Source organism: Euprymna scolopes, chromosome 18, assembly GCF_053919585.1.
Source record: "Euprymna scolopes isolate OS-2025 chromosome 18, ASM5391958v1, whole genome shotgun sequence".
In the NCBI taxonomy this organism is placed as follows: domain Eukaryota; kingdom Metazoa; phylum Mollusca; class Cephalopoda; order Sepiida; family Sepiolidae; genus Euprymna; species Euprymna scolopes.
The window spans coordinates 133,274,701-133,300,645 of NC_136499.1; the positions used below are offsets into that span (position 1 = coordinate 133,274,701).

The window sequence follows — 25,945 nt, forward strand, 5'->3', positions numbered from 1 at the left end:
CAAAGACGACTGCCCCCTGCCCTGTTTGTGATCATGAGATCAGGGGGGAGGTGTAGCGGAATTAGCAATAACAGAAATGGGGAGAAATAAAGAGATTACCTCGGATACGTCTGTTGCGTTGCGGGCTGAGCGGAAGAGAGAGTTCCAAGATGGCGTCCATGGGTTTTTATTGACGTTGACCCCATGCAATTCTCGCAGAATCACGTCTGCTCTCGTACGATTATGCAAATATATAATTCCCGGTCGCTATAAAGGCAGGTCTCTGGGAAGCTGTCAGGCAGTGTTCTGCAGATTGTTTGTAGGTGGGTCTGGTGGTTGGATTGTTCTTTGTGATGAACCACGTATCTGCGAGAAGCGAGTTTTCTTCTGTTTTGTTTTTGTCTTCTCCTTTCTCTACGGTCATTACAGTCAAGAAATTCCTCTCTTCTAGAGGTGGGTGGTGCAGGGCGAAACTGACTATTTCCTATCTTTGTTCCTGATTTTTGCCTACGACATTTTACTACATGCAGTTTATGTTCACTTAAAATAATTCCTTCGTCGTTTTTGTTCCTATTCCAAAGAAGATCAATGAAGGCATGTGCCAATTCGGCACGCTGAGGTAAGAATCATCCGTAAATGTTAATTAAACCAAGAAATTCCTGTAGTTTACAAAGAGAAGTGGGAACATGTTAATTAACAATCTTTTCAGGCAGGTGCTGAATGCCACCCTTGTCAATAATATGACCAAGAAAACAAAATGACGAAACACCGCACTTACATTTGTTAGGGTTGATAATCACGCCGTATTCCGAAATAATTCATTGAGGTGTTGAATATCTTCCTTCCACTAATAAATCGTCGATGTACGCGTAAACGAAAGCCAATCCACGTGCAACTGCATCTATGAACCGTTCAACAGCTTGGACGGCGTTTCTCAATACGAAAGGCATCTTGATGAATTCAAAAAGCCCGATTGGAGTGGTAATGGTGGTGTCGGAGATGTCTTCCGGGTCCACAGGGTTTTTATTGTACGTGTGCACGAAGTCGATTTTGGAAAAAATTGATTTTCCGTTGAGCGAATTGGAAAAATCATGCAAGTGAGGGATTTGGTAATTATCCAATACTGTTCGTCTGTTAAGTGCCCTATAATCCCTACAGGGCCGCCAGTTACCCGATGTCTTATTAGGGACCATGTGGAGCGGTGACGACTAGTTGCTTTGAGGTGGAAAGATTATGCCTAGGTCCAGGATGTGTTGAAACCCTTGCTTAGCTGCCTTTAAGCGGTTGAGTCGGAGTCAGCGCGAGCACGCGCTTACGGGTGGACCTTGAGTCTGTATATGATGTGTGACGTCATGTTTGACAGCAGCATCCATGGAGAACGGTCGCGTAACGTTTGGAAAACATGGAATATTTTAGTGCATACGTCTTCCGTGTCTTTTAATACGACTGAGCTTATTTTTGCCGATTTGCTGATTCTTGCCTCGCATTAATAATCCAGTATCGTTATCCAATATTCTCCCGCATTTGACTTTGACGAGTATGCCGAAACGGTGTAAGAAATCTGCCTTAAGTATCGGAAAACGGGAGGTTCGCTACGGTGAAAATGCATTGAAATGTGCGTTTTAACCCTAGGTCTAATGTCAGCGATTTTTTACTGTAGGTCGAAATGGGGTAGTGGCTCACGACTTTGAAAAGATACGGTGTCTGTGTTCACCGTTCCTTTATAAGCTTGCTTGGGATAACACACACTTCTGCTTCTGTATCGACGAGAAAATGCATGCCTGAATTCATGTCAGTGGCATAGAAAGTGTATGATGCCAACCAGGGGTGTCAGTCGCATTTATCACCTGGCCGTGTTGTTTCCCGACGATCTAGATGTTTGTTAGGGCTGTCAGCATCTCACAACTGTGTGTCTGTAACGGCGATGATAACATCATCGCATAACATGACTGTTGACTTGACGAGATTATCTGTTCTGACTTTTATGCTGCTTCGTGGTTGGATTCCGCATCTGGTTGCTTAACTTCTGTATGCATTTAGCTTGCCTTTTAAGCATCTCCCTAACGTCCGTGCTGTCTTCGTTAGCTTCAGGTGTGGTGGAGGAGAAGGTCGGGACTACAGTCTGGTCGACTGTCGCTGTGATCTTAATTTTGTCTGCAAAGTCAGCCAAGCCTTTGACTGGTGTCGTCTCTCGAGTAGACGCGAGTATCATTTGGACATTTAGACGGATGGCAATCTATTGTCAAATAGCTGTTTCAAAATATCCTGCTATAGTAAGTTCTCACCTAGTAATTGCTTCATTCTTCTCAAAACTTGAGAAGGCTTCCTATCACCCAGTTCTTCCATGAGAACCTGGCGGATACGGTTTCGTCGTGAATCCGACGATTGTTTAATAAATTCTGTCTTAGAGGTGTCGTGTGTAACACATCCAGGTAGGGCCATGATTAAATAACGCACTTCGGCCAGTACTTCGTGTAATAGGGACGCCACGACACGGTTGAGTTTGGTGAGCTCGCTGTGGATCCTTTGTGTATAAAATTGAGCTTGTACATGTATGAATTAAAGCGTAGGATCATCTGTCCAAAAGGGCAGGACTTTAAGCAATGCTAGCGTCGTTGGATTTGATGATACCGGGTTGGTCTACCTCATGTGCCGTGCAAGTGTTCTGCTTTTTGGGGGGTGGGGGTGGGGGAGGATTACCGTAATAACCCACGTAATATGTGCATATATTTTCGAAACTTAAAATCCTCTTATGTACGTGATTTTAGTTTTAACATCTGGCTTTTCCCAGATCCTGAATTATCGTGTGTGCAATGCATCCGATATTTTCCAATGTCGTTCGTCATCTATGCAGTGATAAGGCAGTCATTCCAGACATTATTAATATTTGAAAAAATAACGAAAAAGTATTAATTACTTGTAAGAAACTTGGAACTGCCAATAGAGAGTATAAATTATCACAAATAAAATCCTATTTAAATTCGTTTAATTACTTGATAAGATTCACAACAAGCTCTTTGGTTAGAAAGTAAAAAGTGAATTTTTAGCTTATTTTATCATTTATTTCTTTACATTCTATGAGCGATTTTTTTTGATAAAAGGGAAGATTTTCTGGGTAAGAATCAAGCGATATAACACTTATCGTTTTTGATTTTGGAGTAAATTTTTAGCTTCTTACATCAAATGGCTTTATGCATTGCCTGAAACAGTTTCCATTAAAATATTCTTGGCTCATCTTTAGTTATTAAAATATGAAATGATTGTCAAGCTATTTACATCCACTTATCATATAAATAAACGTTTAAACAGTATTCGCTTAACTAAATTAATCATAGTTTTATTATCCCATTTACGCCAGGATAAAACTTAGGAAATACGAGAAATACACTTGTAAACCCTATTGATAGAAAATGAGGAAAATTATTGAGAGTTATGGTAGCTAGATGAGTACTTGTTGCATATGTTTTGCAGAAAGAGGGAATTATAGATTGAAACTCAGCCAAGCATGTGGCTTAAAAATAACGATAGAGCAAAGATAAACTCGCAACATCTCTTGTGAAGAAAGGGAAATAGAGAGGCGAAAAGACATCCATTTGATGTGGTACCCTGCGATGATAATGCAACAGTACTCCATCTTAGGACATGTTTGGCTTTTGTATAAATAGATAATTGCATCGGGAGTAAAATAATTTCTAAGCAGTACAATGATTCAACGACTTTATTCAGTGGCTTTGGCAACGATCTTCCATTTCAGATCAGGAATGAAAGTCAGTCCTAGAAGTTTGTCAAAACAGTGTGCTTCCTCAAGAGGAAAGCTGTTCATTTCACTTGATGCCAAGTTGTGATCAGAGCGCAGATGGTGAAACGAGATGTGTGCTACCCCTGCCCATTCAATTTATATATTAACTGTCCACGCCACCCCTTTGCTCCCCAATCAAACTCACGCATAATAAAATTAGCACGTAATGACAAACAATTAAATAAATCGATGAATAATACAATAATTAAAACAAGTCACACGTTCAAGTGTTCGTGACAAGAATGTGATGCATGACCAGGACTTCGTAATAAAATCCTTTATCCTCCTCGACATTTATTAAACCTGCAAAGAAGAAACCTCCTAAGACGAACTGCATATGTTCAGCGCTATTTAAGCAACGAAACATTGACGCGACCACAATTCGCATTTCAGGTAGGATGCATCATTCTTTTCTTTGATTAAAATAATTGGAATAGTATTTTGCCCGTCTGTCAGGCATTAGTTTGAAATATTATTGTCGTCGGTCTGTCATATTTCAATTTGGTATAGCATGTTGTCGGTCTGTCATGCTAAAAGTTTCGCATTCTTATCAGCGTGCCAGGTAAACTTTGTAGTAGCAGAGTCCAAAAATGAATCTCAAATCTAATAGGTCCCGCACTATCGACCAAGTTCCTACTCCGGCTCCATCGCCCCAATGTTGCATCCATGTAACTGTTTTCCAAGTACTTTAATGAAATGTTCTAATGAACTCAGAGCACTTGGTACATACTGCAGACAAACTTGACAAGCACTTCTTCACTGTCTAAGTCTCTAGATGCCAGAAAGCCTTCTATTCTCATAGTTTTTTTTCTCGAACTGTTCGACTATTTTACACTTGAGAGTCACCACTTATCAAGACCCGAAAGCAATTCGAGTATTAGGGTTAATGTAATAATCGTTAATGGTGTAAATTGGGTAGACTTTGATTATTTATGTCGACGGCTCAACACATATCGTTTATATTGGATTTGAAGGCTACCATGTATTCAATCGGGAAGCAGGTCAGCGAGACAGTGTTCCTCAGGCGGACACTTCAGCCAAAGAAGCTTTCTTCATGGAATCTGCTTTTAGATTTAAGCACAGATAAAGAGGAGAAAGCGTTTATGGTGGTTGTCCTTTCGACTTCCATATCTGTTCCCTGCTTTCCTGACTGTACTAACCGACAGAAATTAAAATATAATGCGAACACACATACCATTGCTCAACTCCCCACGGTTAGCTTTTAGGCACGATCCGAAATCGTAATCTCTTTCGTTCCAATTAGCAATATACCTGGTTTTCCACTGTCTGTCACAACTACATTTAAAATAAAATTTCCTCTGTCATATTTAAATTTTAAATAGTATTTTCGTCGATCGGTCATGCTGCGTTTTAAATAAAATACTTTAGATGCGTCGAGGAATTTTTGTTAAGTATCTCCCTCCCATAGGGAGTTGGTATGACACAAGAGTCAGAAACTGGGATTAGAAAAGTTAGCGCCCTAGAGTAAAAGAACTTTGCCATGTAAAAATGCCTAGACAGCTCCGTCGATATATATATATTATTCCTTAATTGGAATTTTTTTTATTTTGAGATGAGCATTTTTTATGTTAATTTTATTTTTATTTTGGACTATTAGTCTCATCTTTATTAGTTGTTGCTTGTTTGTTTTTATTGGTTGTTTTTATTGATCGCCCTTCGGGGCCCGTGGCGCAGTTGATAGAGACGTTGAATCTCTACGGTTCCAGATGAACATTGTCTGAAGATAGCGGTTTCAATCCCACCCAAAGCGTGCCAGAGGTAATTGGTCAAAAATGTGGTGAGACGACAACAGCTACGGATGGCAGTGATGGCTAAGAATGCAGTTAGGAGATTCGAAGTTCCTATCCGTCGCGGTTACCACCTGACGAAGGCCAGAGGAAGTTGGCCGAAACGTTGTGAACCAATAAAAACAAACAAGCAACAACTAATAAAGATGAGACTAATAGTCCGAAATAAAAATAAAATTAACATAAAAAATGCTCATCTCAAAATAAAAAAATTCCAATTAAGGAATAATATATATATATACCAATCGGTACGGACCCGACTATGGAAGATCAGATAATGAATAAATGTGGATTTATAAGATCAAAGAATCCAACCTTGATCGCCCTTCGGGGCCCGTGGCGCAGTTGATAGAGACGTTGAATCTCTACGGTTCCAGATGAACATTGTCTGAAGATAGCGGTTTCAATCCCACCCAAAGCGTGCCAGAGGTAATTGGTCAAAAATGTGGTGAGACGACGACAGCTACGGATGGCAGTGATGGCTAAGAATGCAGTTAGGAGATTCGAAGTTCCTATCCGTCGCGGTTACCACCTGACGAAGGCCAGAGGAAGTTGGCCGAAACGTTGTGAACCAATAAAAACAAACAAGCAACAACTAATAAAGATGAGACTAATAGTCCAAAATAAAAATAAAATTAACAGCTCCGTCGATATTCCCCGGTAGATGAGTCTCAGGCGACTAACGCGTTTCATTAGTCTTACTAACGAAGCTAACCAATAAAAATCAAATGTTAAAACGAGTTTTCTTTTTTTGTCCTAATTTCTACATAATTGGTGATCTTGGAATACTCAGCCTTCAACAGATGTTTGTAATCTTTATTTTTTTATTCATTTCAAAAAGAAAAAAAAATCAGTACCGCTAAGACACCATGTTGTCGTAGAAGTTTTCTCCTTTCTAAAATTCGGTTTAATCACATGCTCGTCATAAAAAAAAGGAAAGCTTTAACAAAAAAGCACACTTGTCAGTGAAAAACCAAAACATCTTCAAGCGTCATTTAGACTGTGGAATCCTTTATTACGGCACTTCGGACGTTGATAAAAACGTGCAATTTTTGCGACAATTGCGTTTCATCAGTACTCAGAGATCAGGTAGTACTGGGAATACACAACCCTCAGACACAAGCTGAGTTATTGAAAATAAGACAGACTTATAAAAATGTATTGCCATCTGTAAGCTGTCTGAAAATGCTACAGTCCAGTCCAGCATCCTAAGGCCTGAAGGAGTGAACAGGGTTGATTTTAAACCCAGGAGAATTCCACTAAAGAAATTTTATACAAATTTTCTACGAAACAAATTTGAACACTATTTATCCATTTATTTCACAACAATTACAAGATGAGGATACTAGTCTGCAATAAATAAATGAAAAAAATAATACAAATTAATCATCTAAAAAGAATTCCAATTAATTAAATAAATTTGAACACGATCACTAGCAACAAGCCTCGTGTTGACAAAAATGGATTTTACAAGCAATTGTCACAGACAGACATATTCAAAATCCTCACTACTTTGCAAATTTTCTAATATACAACTAACCATCACAAAAGGACACGCATAAAGAAACCCGCTTTTATATTTCAATAAACATTTTGGATTTTCTTCCGAAAACTAATCCAAACAAGGTTTTTTTTTAGCAGACGGATTTACTACAAACACAAGCAGGAGCGATTTCTCGTTGCTGGAGATTTTGAAATGTACTTCCTTTCTGGCTGGTCCAATCAGAAACTAGCTCTCAGTCACGTGACCGATCTTATAAAACGATAAACCGAAAACATACACACATTCTTACTTTCTCCCCCTCTCGCTCTCCTATTCTCTCTCTCTCTCTCTCTCTCTCTCTCTCTCTCTCTCTCTTCGCAGAACTTGGACGGACAACAATTCCACGTGGAAAAAACTTGTCGCCCCAAATTCTCTTTTAGGACACGCACAAGAACTTACCCAGCCTAGGGCTAGAGTTTCGACTATTACGTGAAAACAAATAAGCTAACATGGCTATCTTCACATGTGGTACGCACATGTACTCTCTTTTTGCCACTGGACTTTTTAACCTCCCCCCCCCTCCGCCCATACATGGACGCGCGCTCCTACTACTAACTTCAATACGTATCCACTGAATTTTCTCTCTTTCAACTGGTCTATATAATCATCAACGTCTCTGCACTGAAACTCTTTTAACGACTAATGCGTTTCATTATTTTTACTAACGAAGATAACCAATAAAGTTGCTTTTAAATGTTACAATGAGATTTCATGTTTTCATTTTTACACGTGCATTTCTATATATCAATAGTAAACGAAAGAAAACACGGTATGTGAAAACAACGGATAGGTTTATTTCAACGACAGAAAATTAGATAATGTTCGCATGTCTCCGGACTTGAACCCAATAGAACATCTTTAGGGCATCCTCCGTCAATTTGGGGTTTAAACACTTGAAATTTTAGATGTAGGTAAGTTAGACATGGATCAAACTTTTTATTTTGATTGGAGACCAACACAATAAATGTTAAGGGTTAAAATTGGGGTCAAAGTTAAAACATTATCTCTGTGGTCTCTTACAACTTATTCAGACAATTTCTGGTCTAAACATCTGAAATTCTACATAAAAAGTAATCACACATAGAGCAAGTATGAGCAATTCATAGGGCCCGAGCTAAGCTGGGCTTAACTGCTAGTACGAAATAAAGGTGAAAGGTTCCTTATTCCATGGAGGTACAAAGAAAGGCTCTTCTCAGAGATTAAAAAAGTTAGCAAAAGGTAAATATAGATAAGTAACTATTTTTACTGGTTGGCTCAATTTTTGAAAACAGCCGAGAGAGGAAATTGAAATAAAAGTAAAAGTTTATCGAAAAAAATGAAAGGGGATACTCAGCAAAATCCAATATATATGCTTGTAAATATCCAGTGATATCCAAAAGTTCGCAATAGGTGGGATAATTAATGAATCTAAAAAGGCTTTTGAAATCTCTTTAAAAATTATTCGCGGTTAGAAAAATTATAAAATAAAGCTATTAAATTTTGTTTTTTTAGAGCGACAAATTTATCGTTCCATATATATATATATATATATATATATATATATATATATATATATATATATATATATATATAGTAGATGTAATTTATAAAATATATATGCCAATTTTATAACTTACTACCTAGCTCTACTTACGTATTGAGTACTGTTGAAGTAAATATTTAAAGTTCACGCATAATATATATATATACATATATATTTATATATATATATATATATATATATATATATATATATATATATATATATATATATAATAAATTGAATTCGTGGTTGATTTATAAGAAATAGTGTTGATTCCATGAAGTGAAATAAATTTTTTGTCTTCAGCATCGACTTGTTTCAAAAACAGAACGAAACTAAACTCAAAAGAAGAGAACGACATTGCCATGAACAAGTCAACATTATTCAACACGTTTGTTACAACGGTTTTTCTGGTATGTAACTCTTTCTTTCTTATCTTTCCGTTCTTTCATTTCCTCGTAACTCTACGTTCTTCTTTCTTTCCTTTTCATTGTTTAATATTTTTAACTACTTGCAAAATAAAAGCACGAATAAACATTAAATTATGATATTGTATTTTCCTTTTTTAAAATTAATCTCACATCGATAAGGATTCCGACTAGTAATTGAATGCGTCTGTGGCATGGTCCCTGGCTTTGCCGAAGCAATACATGGACATTTAATATGACGAGGTAAAAAGTTATGTTTTAGCGAAGGAAGAAATTGGATTATATATATATATATATATATATATATATATATATATATATATATATATATATATATATATATAATGTCGGAATTTATCTTGCTAAAGTAACTAAGCTGAAAAAAAACATGAAACAAAAGAGAGGGAGGGGGTAAAAATGAAATCTAGAGGTCTTGATTTGAAACGAAGAAGGAACTTTATTTACAATAAGTTGCAAATTTTTCCCTTTGCGGGCATTAAACTTAAACGCCAAGGTAGCATATGAAAAAAGTTACATGTAATGAAAAAATAACAACACTGCTGGTTCTTATAAAGAAGTTGTGTGTATCCATTAACGAATACAACAAGAATATACAAAATAGTAGTATCTCCTAATCACACTCGCATATGAAATTAATTTTAGGAGCATACTCACAATTGAAAGCCTGTCAGGCACGCGCCTTTTTCTTTTTTTGTTGTTTAAAGTTCTTTTAGAATTTTCCTTCCCTCCATGTTGCATGAAAATGTAGACACACATGTATTACAGGAGCAAGACCTCGTTGCTTGTCCGGATAGGAAAATTCCATAATACCTTGTCACGTAAAAAGGTATTTTCTTTAAATTCCACTCCTTGTAAAATAAATACGTGCAAAACCGTAGTCACGTAAATAGTTTCCAGAAGTCTGTCTCGTCACAGCCGGGTATTAATTTCTTGCTGGGTTTACTTCTTTGAAGGAGTGCTCGTCAATAATTCCATTTTCGGCGCCGGGCAATGGACACGTTCACTCTCCTCGTCAGCAGAATTTCAAAAGAGAACGAAATACGCGCTGAGCTCGTGACGTCATTACAGAGCTAGCATTTCCCTTTTCTCCACATCAAAGGGAGTTTCGTACAAACCGAAAATATACGAAACCGAAAATATACGAAACTAAAATCATAATGGATACGAAATACAAAAAATCATATATAAGAACCAGATAAACAATAATAAATGTAAACAGGGGGGATGCACCATTATTGGTACAAAAATATTCCAACATTCTCCCCCAACTGGAAATGGCAGTCAACCTACAGTTGGATGACACCTGTAAAATTTACAATACAAAAAAAAAATTTTCTTTATATATACATATACCACACAATGTATGGTCAGGAGCTCTCCAGGAAACACATATTAGAACAAAAAAGCAGAAAAATTCAAAGGCTTATTCTACAAACATTCACATGAAAACATTCATGTTTTAGGTTAGAACAGAGGAGTACATAACCAAATTCAAAAATTTAAAACTAATGCTACGATGCTAGGTTGCAACAAATGTTCGAACTGAGAATATTATGCCAGGTAATTGACTATTTGCATATAAGAGTATAAAGGCTTGAGAAGTTCACTTACTATCCACCCTCCTCATCCTTATATTATCTCTGGCAAACACCAAAATATCTCAGCTCCCTCGTAACCACAAGAGCCCAGTGAGATCAACAGCGGTGCTACAAGAAGGACGAATCCAATCAACCCTATGCTTGAATGAGTTCTTCAACTCGGTGGAATAAAATAAAACTGCAACCCAAATTCTGCAAGGTAATTGCAGTTTCAAACGCTTGCATAGCTATATACATGTAGCCAAACAAACAAAGTTGAATATAGGTGTTAGAAACGCCTAGGTAGCTGGAGATGTAATACTTATGGAAGACCCCTATCAAGGAGAGATCCAATCTTGTGTGCAGCACTGAAACAAACATCTCAGCATTAGAAAAATCATTTCTAACTAAGTATAGAATGGTTCTGAGCACCTCAGAAACACCCCTGGACAAATCAAGCTTGACTTCGATAGCTCTTGCAATACTTCAGTAGGCTACGTCAAGCCAGATCTCCAATATATTCAAAAACAATAACACTTGCATGTGACTCCCAAGAAGGAACCGTTCTACTTAAAGGAGCAACTTCATAGAATGAAGGTTCTGCAAGCGTACTCTGCACAACATATCCTACACTCTCGTAGGAACTTGGAGAAGCTGAACTACACACCATGTAGTCAGCAAATTCAACAGGATCCCTCATGGGATTCTTTATCGAGTTACACTCAACCTGAATCTGGACGCCCCAGTCCAACTTGAGTTCACGTAACTCTTTAAAACCCATTCTCCTCTTGGTTTTTACACCTTCACAGGTGGATATAGTGCTTTCTGCCCTATACCCTTGATGGAGAATTTCTCTCCCAGTGCTAACATTAGCACTTAAAGTGCACAAAACTTGCACTTTCACACAGGATAGACTCCTGTTCTTTAACCACTGACCATTGTCAGAACCACATGACTGGAGTAATATCTCACCGTCATGATTAAATTCCTCGGTATTCTGACAAGGCTGTGGAAGATAACCACACATGCGAGTTTTCAAACTCACATGGTTAGAGGGCAAAACAATTCCAACATCCCATGGAAATCCCTCCATAAATTTCATAATATTCATGTCCACACTTACCAAGTCGTGGACACGAGTGGTATCATTCACGATACCTGGGAATCTCACTCCCAATACCTTCTTTAAAATACTACAGGCGAACTGCCCGCCAGAAAAATCAAACTTTAGCGCCTGACTACGCAGATCCTCTGAAGTGGCACTTGCAACACTGCTTTCAGACTTTGATGCAACATCTTCCAAGCCAAACTTACCAGCACTCAGCAAACAGTTTTCAGAGTCTGGACATTCGGGCTTAGTAGTCGGAAACTCGCCAAGCATCTCCCTAGGGGTTTCAAATATCTCAGGGTTGCACAAGGAATCACACTCTACACCATCTGCCAACCTCGAAAGAATGAATCGAACCTGGGACGAGAACACTACAACATTAACGGCATCCGCTTCTACAAGCGAACAGTCCACGTCCTCACGTAAGGAACGATAACCCAACAACTCTGTAATATTATCTACCGATGACAACCATTCATCGACATCGGCCTTCATCGTCATAAAATAAGGCTGAGGTAATTCCCTCTGCAACCGCAACAAATCCAAGACGGCGATAATTCTCCCCAAATAAAACTTTCGCTTCTTTACAAGGAATCTGGAAGAACGAGCGACCAACATCGTGCAGTGTTTTTTTCTTTTCTCAAAAATATGGAATAAATACAAAAAAATACAAAAAATAGGCGTTCAAGAATTATACACAAAAAATACACACACAAAGGTTACAAGGGTATCTGCATAAATTTCCTTCCTCATAACACAAACAAAACAAGACCAATACAGCATATTGAGCCGTGAAAATATCAAGGGGTACAATCCCCAGTTACAAATTAAAAGAGTCACTATGATTCAAAATTAAAATTAAGTGAATTTAAAAATTCGAACTTCTATATGGAAGTTAATTGACTAGAAAATGAATAATAGCGTTAACACTCTTATAGCAATATCCCCACTGAAATGTAACCTAGGAAAAAAGTGGAAAGAGATTTTAAATATACAACTACGTCGGGGGAGGGTACATACCACTATGTCACATGTGTATCTTCAAAGGGCTTCAAATAACCAAATGTAAATACGGGCTAAGAAAGAAAAAGGGGCTTGTCATTTCACAAACTCTTAGAATAACAGTCTGCAAAGCAAATGGGTATAAATTCGCCATAGAAAATCATAATAAACATCTTCAACGAATAATATAATATTTCTAATAATGTTGTCCGGTTAATTCACAACCCGGAAACATTTAACACATGTGAGAGAACACACGTGTTCATTAAACCAAATAATGGGGTATATATTTATTCTTTTTTTCTAATATATTGAGGAAAATACCAACATATAACTAACACCGGTTTTTGACAGCGTCTCTATTTACTAGGCTCCCCACGAGGGTATAATTAGACAAAAGTCGTTTCTTAAAGTGTGGAAAATCCAGCTTCCGAAAAATATCGAACACGCTGAATCCGGACGAAAAATAAAATTACCCCAGTCTAGTAGGATTTCTTATTCGCTGACTAGGGACAGAAAATGCTATAGTTTCTCCCAACGTAACTCGCAATACCCGTGGAAATTCAACTAAAAGTAAAATGTAAATTATATTCTGAAATAGGACTACGAAAGTTACAACTTCAATTCTAAAGAATAGAAAAAAGGAAAGTGTATGCTTATCGCTTAATCTTTTTATTAAGAAAAATATTCATGAAAAGTTGTGCGTAAAATATTAGTCAGATATAAATAAAGATACTAGACACACATAAAAATGCTAAATTCGGGAATTTTTATTAAGCGAAAGTCGAACGTTGGAAACACTACATTACATTACACGGTTCCCAAATTCCGGACATAGCAGTCGTCGAATATTTTAGGGGGACGTTGTGAGACGCGCTAAGTTACAAGTGGGAAGGGAACGCAGGTAATTAGACAGTCGTTGTGGACGAGGAAGTAACAGAAACGTGTCTCGAAATAGAAAGGGTAGGGCGCACGCTTCGTATCATAGTAACTTAGTTTGCTAAATTATTTGAATTAACTGACCACTTAATTTGAAGAGTATTCTGAAATAAGGGAATACGAGTTTGTAAAATGCCATCAAATAACGGAAGCAATTTACAGTGGTCGAACGAATCTAAGTGACGTTGATAGCGTCAGGTAGCGACGTAATAGAAATTTCAAGAGGTTAAATTCAATCTTAACTTGAAAGAAAATGAATTAAAGCGTATCTCGATTAGAAAAGGGTACACTTAATTTTCATGAAGGGACAAAAAATTGCTAAATGTATTTAATATAGAGACAAAGTTTACAAAATGCATTTACCGAAAGAGAATTACCGTATCTCGATGAAAAGGGGAATATACTTCACTTTCAAAGCGTTCCGAAAAAGGGAATAATAAATTCGCAAAATGCACTTAATATGGGGACAAAATTTGCCTAATGCATTCAAATAAAGGCAGAAATTTCCCAACTACTCTTAAACAAAGAAACATTTGCAAAATGTCGGAAAACAATTTGCAAAATGCCCACAAATAAAGGCAGAAATTTCCCAACTACTCTTAAACAAAGAAAAATCTGCAAAATGTCGGAATACAATTTGCAAAATGCCCACAAATAAAAGCAGAAATTTTCAAACAACTTTTAAATAAAAGAAAGAAAAATTTGCAAAATGTCGGAATTTATCTTGCTTCCAGATAAATTCGACGCTAAAGTAACTAAGCTGAAAAAAAACATGAAACAAAAGAGGGGGAGGGGGTAAAAATGATATCTAAAAGTCTTGATTTGAAACGAAGAAGGAACTTTATATACAATAAGTTGCAAATTTTTCCCTTTGCAGGCATTAAACTTAAACGCCAAGGTAGCATATGAAAAAAGTAATATGTAATGAAAAAATAACAACACTGCTGGTTCTTATAAAGAAGTTGTGTGTATCCATTAACGAATACAACAAGAATATACAAAATAGTAGTATCTCCTAATCACACTCGCATATGAAATTAATTTTAGGAGTGTACTCACAATTGAAAGCCTGTCAGGCACGCGCCTTTTTCTTTTTTTGTTGTTTAAAGTTCTTTTAGAATTTTCCTTCCCTCCATGTTGCATGAAAATGTAGACACACATGTATTACAGGAGCAAGACCTCGTCGCTTGTCCGGATAGGAAAATTCCATAATACCTTGTCACGTAAAAAGGTATTTTCTTTAAATTCCAATCCTTGTAAAATAAATACGTGCAGAACCGTAGTCACGTAAATAGTTTCCAGAAGTCTGTCTCGTCACAGCCGAGTATTAATTTCTTGCTGGGTTTACTTCTTTGAAGGAGTGCTCGTCAAAAATTCCATTTTCGGCGCCGGGCAATGAACAACACGTTCACTCTCCTCGTCAGCAGAATTTCAAAAGAGAACGAAATACGCGCTGAGCTCGTGACGTCATTACAGAGCTAGCATTTCCCTTTTCTCCAAATTAAAGGGAGTTTCGTACAAACCGAAAATATACGAAACTAAAATCATAATGGATACAAAATACAAAAAATCATATATAAGAACCAGATAAACAATAATAAATGTAAACAGGGGGGATGCACCATTATTGGTACAAAAAAATTCGAACAATATATATATATATATATAATTTTCAGAATCTGAGAAATGTCTGGCTGTGGAAATAATTATATATATATATATATATGTGTTACGAGAAAAATAGAAAAAACCGAATGAAATTATTAAAAAATCAACGTTTTGTCCTTATTTCAGAGGACATCTTCAGGATAATTGAAATAAAAAATAAAAATGTAAGAAAGAAAAAGTCATAGATCGTGCGAAAAAGACAGTTCTTGAATCCGACCCATGTCGGGAAGGACAAACATATGTGTGCGTATGGGAAGGTTGGGTTGTTCGATGTCTATATATACACTTTTAAAAATGCGTTAAAATAAATATGTACTTTTTTTTTTCTCGTCTGTAAACTTATTCATTTTGTTGAAATATTTAAGGAAAAACGGTTTAGCCAGGATCTGTTTTGATATTTTGTTCTTTGATTATTATTTTCCCTATGCTAGGGGTTAAATGGTAGAAGCCTTTTCTTTGCGTAATAGTATTAGTATTCAATATTAGTGCTGATTCTAAAAGTCTTCTTTTAGCTCTATCTATCACGTATTTAATAATTTTCGCTTTATCTAAATTAAATGAGTGATCGTATTCTGCACAATGGCAAAAGAGTGCATTTAGGGCGTTACCATTCCTTATATCTCTTCTGTGCTCGTTAAGTCTTAATTTCAATTTTCGCTGTGTTTCACCTATGTACGCTTGTTGACAGTTGTTACATGGGATGGAATATATACCGGCATCGGATGTGAGGGTTTTGGGAGAGTGCTTGGTAGTTTTTAATGTCTGTTTTATGGTTGAGGAATTTGTTTGTATCAAGTGAAAACCAAGTCTATTAAGAGTGTCGTAGATTTTTGTATTTTTGGTGTGGGTGGGAATGAAAAGATGTCTGTTTAATAGTGAAGTATTTGTTTTATTTTTCTGTGTGTTTATGTTATAGTGTATTTTCGTAGCTTTTTTCTTTGCGTAAGAAATGAAATAGGATGGATACTGTAGTTTTCTTAAAACATTCCTAATATATTGAAATTCATCATTAAGATATTGGGGACTGCATATTCTAAAGGCACGCAAGAAAAAACCAATAATCATGCCCGTTTTTATTTTATCATTGTGGTGCGAGTAGTAATGAATATAGTCGTTTTTGTGTGTGGTCTTTCTATGTACTTTGAAACTCAGATCGGTTTCTGATCTGATGAGGAGTATGTCAAGAAAAGCTAGGGAGTGGTCTTGTTCGGATTCATGTGTACATTTTATAGATGGTTCCACTGAATTTAATTTATTTCTAATTTGTTCTATTTGTGTGTTTTTAGGGAGAAAAATAAGAATGTCATCTATATATCTAAAATATGTGGAGTTTTTAGGAAGTCTGTGTTTAAAAGAGTTGGTTTCTAAGAATTCTAAGAATAGGCACGCTAGTACACCACTAAGGGGGTTACCCATAGGGAGTCCAAATTTCTGTCTGTAGTAAGAATTATTAAACTGAAAGTAGGTTCTATCAGTGATGAGTTTTATGATTTGTATTAGTGTATCTGAGGAAAAAGGTAGGTCGGCTTTAATTTTGATTAAGTGCTTGTGGAGTAGATTAAGGCATTTTTTGATTGGAATATTGGTGTAGAGGGAAATTATGTCTAAACTATGCATGGTTTTATTTTGTATGTCCATATTTTTTATTCTATTTAGGAGGTCACCAGAGTTTTTGATATGTGAAGTGCTGATGGTGCCCATTAGTGGAGTTAAAATTTGGGCAATAGCTCGTGCTAATTTATGGGTGACGCTTCCAATGTTAGATACTATAGGTCTCATAAGGACGTTCTCTTTATGTATTTTTGGGAGGCCGTATAATATAGGAATAGTGGGGTGGTATTCTATGTTATTTATCCATTTTTTATCATTTCCGATAAGTTCCTTTACGGATTTATTAAAAGTTTCAAAATCTTTTTCTATTGATTTTAAATCTATCGGAGTATATATATCTCCGTCTGCCAATAGTGTGTGCATTTTCTTTAGATATAGGTCTTTATCTATTATAACTATACCACCTCCTTTATCGGCTTGTGAAATGATAATGTCTTTATTTTTTGTTAAAAGTTTTAAGGCATCAATGTATCTTTTTGGTAGTGCTAATTCTTGAGGTTGGGTAGTTGTTAAAGCTATTATCCCTTGCATGAAGCCTTTAGTAAAATCAGAGTCCTCTTGTCTATAATTTTCTATATTTAATCAATTGGTAACGCCCTAAATGCACTCTTTTGCCATTGTGCAGAACACGATCACTCATTTAATTTAGATCAAGCGAAAATTATTAAATACGTGATAGATAGAGCTAAAAGAAGACTTTTAGAATCAGCACTAATATTGAATACTAATACTATTACGCAAAGAAAAGGCTTCTACCATTTAACCCCTAGCATAGGGAAAATAATAAAATATGCCTTTATAAATAAACGAACGTGTATATATAAGTGTTTGCGTTTATGCTGTATCTGCGTCGCTGAGGGTTCTATATATGTGTATACTGTTTCCTGTTTGAATGTGTATACGTGGCACTTTTAAATGTCTGTTGTTTCTTATAATAAACTGTCCATATGTATGTCCATGTATGTATGTATGTATGTATGTATGTATGTACGTACGTACGTTGAGTAACGGATTTTTGTCGTTGTTCCTTAATGTCTATCTTACGGTCCGTGATTCCTCTCATCTAGTGGTGTTGATGCGTGTTTGTCAGAACATATAATATGAATATATACATTGACGACATACCTGTTCAGCTATTGTTTCTTCTGAAGTTTCTTCAACCATTTTGGGGCGCCGAACCTTCTTTAAATGAGACGCTTCACAAGACAGACAAAGACGATGTGCGTTTTTATATATTTTATTCACTCCCAGGTATTCGTCATAGCAGAAATGAAGTGACCGACGGTCTTTGGCTTGGGTGTTTCCTGTCCCCATTTTGAGACTGTTGCTCTCTTATCGAGAGACTTATTTTACCAATCTTGTCTCTTTGGCGTCTCAATACCCAACTCAACGATGCCTGAGCACGTGATATGCGACACATCACTTGTCAGCTATGCGGATAATTCCCGGTGCAAACTTGACCAGGTCACAGTCTGACATGTTTGAAAACCTGTCAAAATATGACTTCAAATCGCTGTTGTCCACTCATTAGATAGATAGATATTTATATAGACAGATAGATGGACATATAAATCTATAAGTAAGTAAACAGAGAAATAGATAGATATACAGATAATTGGATAAACAGATAGACAGGTAAACAGGTAGTTTACTGCTTCTGCTCGGCCACTCTCTAACATAACAAAAGTTACAAGGAGCAATGATTGGACTGTTTGATCTGATTTGATCAGCTCGACCTTCCCCCTACTTTCATTACAACGTCTTTTTGATCTCTGAGTATCCTTGCGACAAACCTTGCGAAAATCCTCAGCATCTTCAGTTTCTCGCAAATAATTATGTGTGCAGTTCCCACACTGACATCACACACACTGTGCACTTATTGTCTCTATAGACACACGACGACGGTCCTTATACATTATATCCTTATTTATTTGACCAATCAACTCTCGTGTTCTGGCTGCCTTACTTCTTTTACATCCCTCATCATCCCTCACAGACTCCCTGCAGTCCTTGAATCTATTATGTCACTCAAAAAACTTATGTCTGATTCATGTAATATAGTCCAAAAGCAGTCTGAAGAATTCCATATGTTTCTGTGGCTTTTTTTTTTCAAGTTTAAAAATTTTTATTGAATGTCGTTCTTCTAAAGTGTCCTCACGTTCAGATTGCATTTTTGAAACTCACCAGCTGTGAAAATCAGGCTTTAGTAGAGTGTATTCCAATTCCCGCTGAAGCTGTTCATTAGAACCCGCAATTATAAACATCGGTCAATCATCTCATAAGATGCATAGTAAAATATACTGAATTTTCAAGAATCTACGATAATTTTAAATGCCCGTACAAAAAAGTCTGGAAACGTATTGAAAGCATCTTGTATTTAGGTTATGTATTCCCAGAAAATGTAATATTTGTTAACAAGTTACTGCTAAATATATTGTTAAATATCCTGGATGGTCATATCTTGAATGATTTCGAGTGGAAGGGGAGTCGTCAAACGGATAGAAAATAAGGATGGGTGTCCTCTTTCTCTCTACCCTTCTATTTTCTCTCTCTTTTCATATCTTTATATATATGCTAGCAGGCCAGCGGCGTTACCCGGTCGTAAAATATGCATAAATACGATATTTTAATTCATGCAGGTTTCTTATTTATTATTATAGAGCCACTTCTCTATTGATTATTTTCTAATATATAGTAATGATTTCAAAAGTTATAAAAAATGGCTAGAATCGAAACTAGATTGTTTCGAGCTGTAGCCTTAGTTATCTCTTCAGTGTCGTTAAAGGTTAAGAATCAAGCCACGTTAAAGGTTAAGAATCAAGCTATGAATGTTTAATTTGGGGCATGTACAATAGTAAAATTAGGAGTAATGTTTTATTAAACTTGCCTTACCAGGATAAACTATTTAGTTTTTAATTTGACCTTTTAGCAGCAATTTTAGCCGATTAAAACCAACTCGAAAGTGTGATACAGGTCTAAATTTCATACATATAAAATTTCAAATCTGTAAACCAAATATTCAGAATGGAATTTGGTAGAAAAGTTTTGCACACACACCGACACGTATGGAACTTTTGTGGGCCCTCAAAAATGTCTGATATATGTGAAGCTCTCGTGGACTGATGTTAAAAGCTAGGAGTTTTCACACAAAATTTCTACATCCGTTTCGCGTTGTTATTTTCAACTAAGGTTCAAACGATTTTTTGAACGTGAAACGCTTCCCCCCTCTTTTTGGAAGGATAGTATCTCTACCAATCAATGCAAGAGTAGTTTACCATTTTATTGGTCAGTGCGTTTGGAGGTTATGATTTTCCAACACGCCCCCCTTCGATACGTACGCACAATAATGGCTAAGATCCAGGCGTGTACAAGCTATAAAACGGCCATCGATGAATGTTTATTGCAATGTTCGATCTGCACTGGAGGGTATACGGATGAAACTGTCTCTATTTTACTCAAAGCATGTTCGAAAACTCACTTAAAATTCTCACGCCGGTATCTATTAATTTGCGTCAGCTATCGCTGTGTAAGCAGAAGGAACACAGTCATAATTTAAAACTTATAGGTGTTCGATGATATCGTTTCTTTTTCTCCTTTTCCCTATAATATTTTTTTATCTTTGTTTATTCTCGCTAGTAATTTATGGTCTTTTGATCCTGTTTGTAAGCAACGTTGCCCCTCGTTGCCGACGTTTATTTTGCAAAGCATCGGCCGAAAGACGTGTAAATAAAGTTATTGTTTTTTTTTATTATTGTTTCTCTCTTCCACCACTTCTTTACCTCTCTTTTGTCTAATTTGTGTTTTTGTTTTTTGCATTGAATTAGAATCAAGGAGGAAAATATTTTAGAAATGTATTTTACTTTTTGTTTATTATCATACTTTTTCTCCTTTTGATTCTTTTATTATTCGTCTAATGTCAGCCGATGCTGGCATTACAATTTATTTTTGTAAGGGAGGAGGAGGAGAATTGAAGGAGAGGAAGAATGAGGGAAAGTAGGAGGAGAAGCAGAGGGGAGAGAATAGTTAGTCTACCACAGTTTTAGTTTTCTTGATTTTTATTTTTGTTTTACTTCTGCTATATTTTCTATATGATTGTCATTCATGTAGATTAAGTTTCGCATTTGAAGGTTTCCTTTAAGATTTCAGTTGTTTTCAGCATTATTGTCCGTCGCATAGTCTGAGTCTTTCTCTTGATTCCGATTTTTCTTCGTCTTATTTCCAAGTTTTTTTGGGGGTTTTTTTGTTGTTTTTTTTTTTTAACTGTTCCTAGTTCTCCTACAATCATTAGTATTATACTGATTTTCCTCAGGTTTCATATTCCTTTTAGTTCTCTGGAGTTTTCTGGAGAGTTCTGAATATTTGTTTCGCTTTTCTGTCTCTTTGCTCTAAACATCCACAGGGACAGTAAAATTTATAATTTGACAGACTCTTTCTTGTTAATTATTATTATGACGTCTGATCTTCTGGCTTGGATAAATCTATGTGTTTGTATCTCTATGTCCCAAAGATTCCGTGCTTACGTTTTCTAGTACAGTCTCCGAATTGTGCTGGAACTATTTGTCTGCATTTTCAAGGTGATGTCGTCCGTAGAACTTCAAGCGCACTGTCTTCCCCATGTGGTCGTATCCTTATGTCCTTATATTCCTTTTGGGATAATTTGCTTCATTTGCTTATTATGTAGTTTATCGTTTCGTTTTTTGTCCACAGTCTACATTTACTGTTTTCCTGTGTTATATCTATTTTTTGCGTTTATGTGGTCGTTTTAATTGCGTTATTTTATGCAGCTGTCAGTAGAGATTCTGTTCCTCTGTTCATACATCCTTTCCTTAACTATGTTCAGGTGTTTACATGATTCTCTCCTTTTGTTATTCCTATTTTTCTTTCTTATCTAATGTTTCTGGTTTCATCATTTCATGTATTGTTCTTGACGATGTCTCTGTCTGCGATGATCAATATGCTTGTGTTCTGACTAAAATACTTTTCCAAGTCTTTTTTGTGCTTTTCAGGAAGTCTTCTGCATTTATTTGTTCTTTTCGTCCTTCGCTCCTTTTCCCATAAAGTCGGTCGATATCGTCTTTTGGGTGTAAGGCACTGTGTATTGTCATTAGTTTTCTAGCCATCCTGTGCACAAGTTTCTATTTGCCCCAGCTTATTATTATTATTATTATTATTATTATTATTATTATTATTATTATTATTATTATTATTATTATTATTATTAATTAATTAATTAATTAATTTCCTTTTTACAGGTAATTTTCAATCTAACCAGAGGTGAGTATTTTGTATTTTCATTGCAATTCATATTCGTTGGCCTACAGTTACTGTGGACGACGGGAGAATATGTAAAAGGATTTCACATTTTATCGAATATTTTCCATTAATGAATCTCTCTGAGAGATTCGCGGCCTATGTTTTTCCTCCAGCTAAATTCGTATTCCTGTCCGCTTGTTTGTTTGCTCACAATTTGATTATAATATATACAAAAGGTCAATTACTTTAATGCTTCATTCATTCCTATATATAATATGATTCTTGTAAAATAGACGATTGAGAAATGACGTCATTTGGATGATACATTAAGGAAAATCGATTTATTAAATAGCGGTCTGTTAGTTATTGTTTATAGTGAGAGAAGTGTTTTAAGTGTTCTATTTAAGTTTATTATTTAAATTTGATTTATATTGATAACATATTTAATTTAATTTATTTTTACCGACATCGATTTTTTTTATAAAACAGTTTGAGTTATTTGAGTTTTGAGTTATTTCCCTTAAACGCTAACTTTCTTCTTTTTGTTTTTGTTTTCTCTTTCGGCGGATAATCAAACTAAAAATCATTCATACAAACTTTCAAGCTTTATTTTTGGAATCTGTTTAAATTTCCGTGATTTCGCAATTAACGTTTTTGTCCAGTGGATTTTTATTTGAAAATAAACAAACAATCCAATTCAACTACGATTTTTTAATTTAAAACAAAAGCAAAAAAACAACAACTTTCATTTACGTTTTTTACCAGTTTTTTGCTTCATATTTTTTTGACATCGTAACTGCTATTATTATTTTTCTTTTAATAACACAATAAGTCAAAACTCATCATTTTTATAACATAAAAACGTGTATTTCGGTTTACACAAATGCTATTTTGGTATTTTTGAAACTGAATTATTTACAGTTTGTTTTCGTTGCAACAAACGTTAATAACAAATCTTTCTAGACTAAGGGAGCATAACAGAAATTCGATTAAACTGGAATATAATCACAAAAGGGGCTCAATATCCGGAGAATATCTTCTCTTCGTATCCCTTCTGGCTACATATCTGGTGGACAGTTTGTCACGTACTTCTGCTTTTTTAAGGGGGTACATTTTCATTTTGTTTTCATTCGTTTTTTTTCTTTTTGAAATTTTTGTTGGGGTAACGATGGAGTTGACATATAGTAATGAAAAACTGGTCAATATTTTTGGTATAGCATGTGTGGCCAAACCGAACTTCATGTCGACCCTGGCAACGCTGAGTATCCATGCCAGTATATATATATATATATATATATATATATATATATATATATATATATATATATATATATATATATATATATATATATATATATATATAAAGTAAGGCGGATATTCCTTATTGATTTTCATTAGAAAATTTGTTTTAAAGTACGTCAGTGCATATGTGGGCATATTACGACAAAAATGCTGGTTTATGTTGGTGTCTTAAAATTTTTCCCCCTCCGTTTGTGCTGATGAGGAGATTATATTCTAAAACATATTATTTGTCAATTATTGTCAATTTCAATAAAATGAATATCGTTTCCGAAACGATCGAACACTTAATTGTGTTTTGTTTGTTTTTTTTCTTTTGAAACTGATTTATAATTCACAATTATCAATCTTTATACTCAATATATATATATATATATATATATATATATATATATATATATATATATATATATGTATATATATGAATAAAGGCGTATAATTGTTCATTAATATCCATACATGTAATCATAAAATATATAATAATAATAATAATAATAATAATAATAATAATAATAATAATAATAATAATAATAATAATAATAATAATAAACTATATCAGCTCTTAAAAGTTGTGATATACACCTAAGAATTGGGAGTAAGATTGAGGAAAAATAGAAATCATGGTTATAAAAATGTTAAAAATATTAAAATACATTTAACCAAAAAGTAAGTGATTGTAGAGAAGAAATAACAAAAATTATTAAGGAAAATCTTATCAGAAAAGACATGGGATAACATGTATCAATATACAAATATAATAAAAGTGTAATATATGTCAATTAATATATTAATTCAATAATCCATGAACCCGTAAAAAAATAATAAACAGACATACATAAATGTATACACATACACAACTAGACAAATAATGAAATGTAGTTTGGAAACTGGTAAAGGTTAGAAATTTAATTTTCACCAACTTGATCGGCAAAGGTCATCAAAAGAAGTGGAGAGTATTGGAAATCTGACATTTTTTTTCATTCAGACTCCAGAGAAAGCCACAAGTTGTTCTCAGAGAGATATATTTGATGATATTATATACTTGATGATATTATGTATGATCTCCTAGTGAGTAAATAATAATAATAATAATAATAATAATAATAATAATAATAATAATAATAAAGCATTAATAGTAAATAGGAATTTAAAAATAAGATGAGTAGCATGGTATAAACTTAGGTATTTGGATTAATTTTAAATTTATATGATAGTATTTTAGTTACTGAGATTTGTTTTATAATGTCTATAATTAATAGAAGTTTCATTTTTTTATTAAGTAGTTTATCCCTAGCCTTAAATATCGTAATGAATAATTTCTTATTTAGACATAAATGGTACGGTGAATTTAAAGATAGGTAAGTGCTGGATTTTAAAAATAAACTGATGTTACCTTTTGCTAAACTAATTCTTTATAGTATGTATATTGTAATGTATTTCATGTGTAGTTTGAGTTCTCAAAAACATTTGTGACCGAGGAATTTCTTCTTGCCTATGTTTCCAGCCATGCCAAATAATTATTTTATAATAGTTAGGTTTCCTTAGTAGAAATCGAAGCCTTATATATTATGGAATTATTTGAAAGAGGACATTTCTGATTTATTAATACAGCTAAATGATTTAGCAAATTTAGATACATTTGGGTTTGATTCATTTTTATCATTCCAAATATTCTAATTGTGTTTTTTAAAAAATTATTTTACAACTATAGTGTCATTTAAATGTCTTTGTATTGAAAATGTTATGTAGGATATTTTCAGGAGGGAAACTTAGTTTAATGAGGTTCGGGAATTTTCTACCAAGATTGGTTTTCACAATTAAATTGGGGGAGTGAACCAGATGTTTTTCTACTATTTTGAGGTGTACTATATAGGATCTAGGTTCAATATATTATATTAGTATATTCTTATATCTACTACTTTTAAGAGCTTTATTATAGAAAATCTTGTTGAGGTTAAAGTTATTTTCTAGGGAGAATAATTACTTATTCTCTTGCTAATTTATTTGGGAATGTGCTTTATAATCACCCGAAATTTATTATTTCATCGGTTCTTTTTAAAAAAATTTTTTTTGCTTTAGATGGTTAACCCGAATCAGGATTCTGAAAAATCAGAACTGCTTAGCATATTAGAATCGGTATCATAATAAAAAAAAATCCGATGCTAAAATTGATTCTTTTAATTTTTGTGTATAAACAATATACAGCCATGGTAAAAATTAGGATCACCTATAAAAAGCTTAGATGATTGTTTAAGCCTACACATTTAAAGGTTAAGAATTTTACAGTGAAAAGCAAATATAAAATATTTAACGGCAGATTGTAGTATTTATTTGCTTTAAAGCTTCTTTCAAGAGTTTTAGCTGAGTTTCATGCTAAATTCATTCGAA

The 25,945-nt window shown here is 34.7% G+C and overlaps 1 protein-coding gene across 1 annotated transcript in view; it reads left to right on the forward strand.

Annotated features, from left to right (window-relative positions):
- Positions 1–4,013: 4,013 nt before the first annotated feature.
- LOC145297839 (matrilin-3-like) overlaps positions 4,014–25,945 on the forward strand; it is a 35,457-nt gene continuing 13,525 nt past the window's right edge. Inside the window, exons 1-3 of the mRNA XM_080144168.1 lie at positions 4,014–4,171; positions 8,958–9,064; positions 22,258–22,279. Coding sequence (XP_080000294.1) covers positions 9,017–9,064; positions 22,258–22,279 — 70 coding nt within the window. The 5' untranslated portion in view covers positions 4,014–4,171; positions 8,958–9,016. The remainder of the gene's footprint in view (positions 4,172–8,957; positions 9,065–22,257; positions 22,280–25,945) is intronic.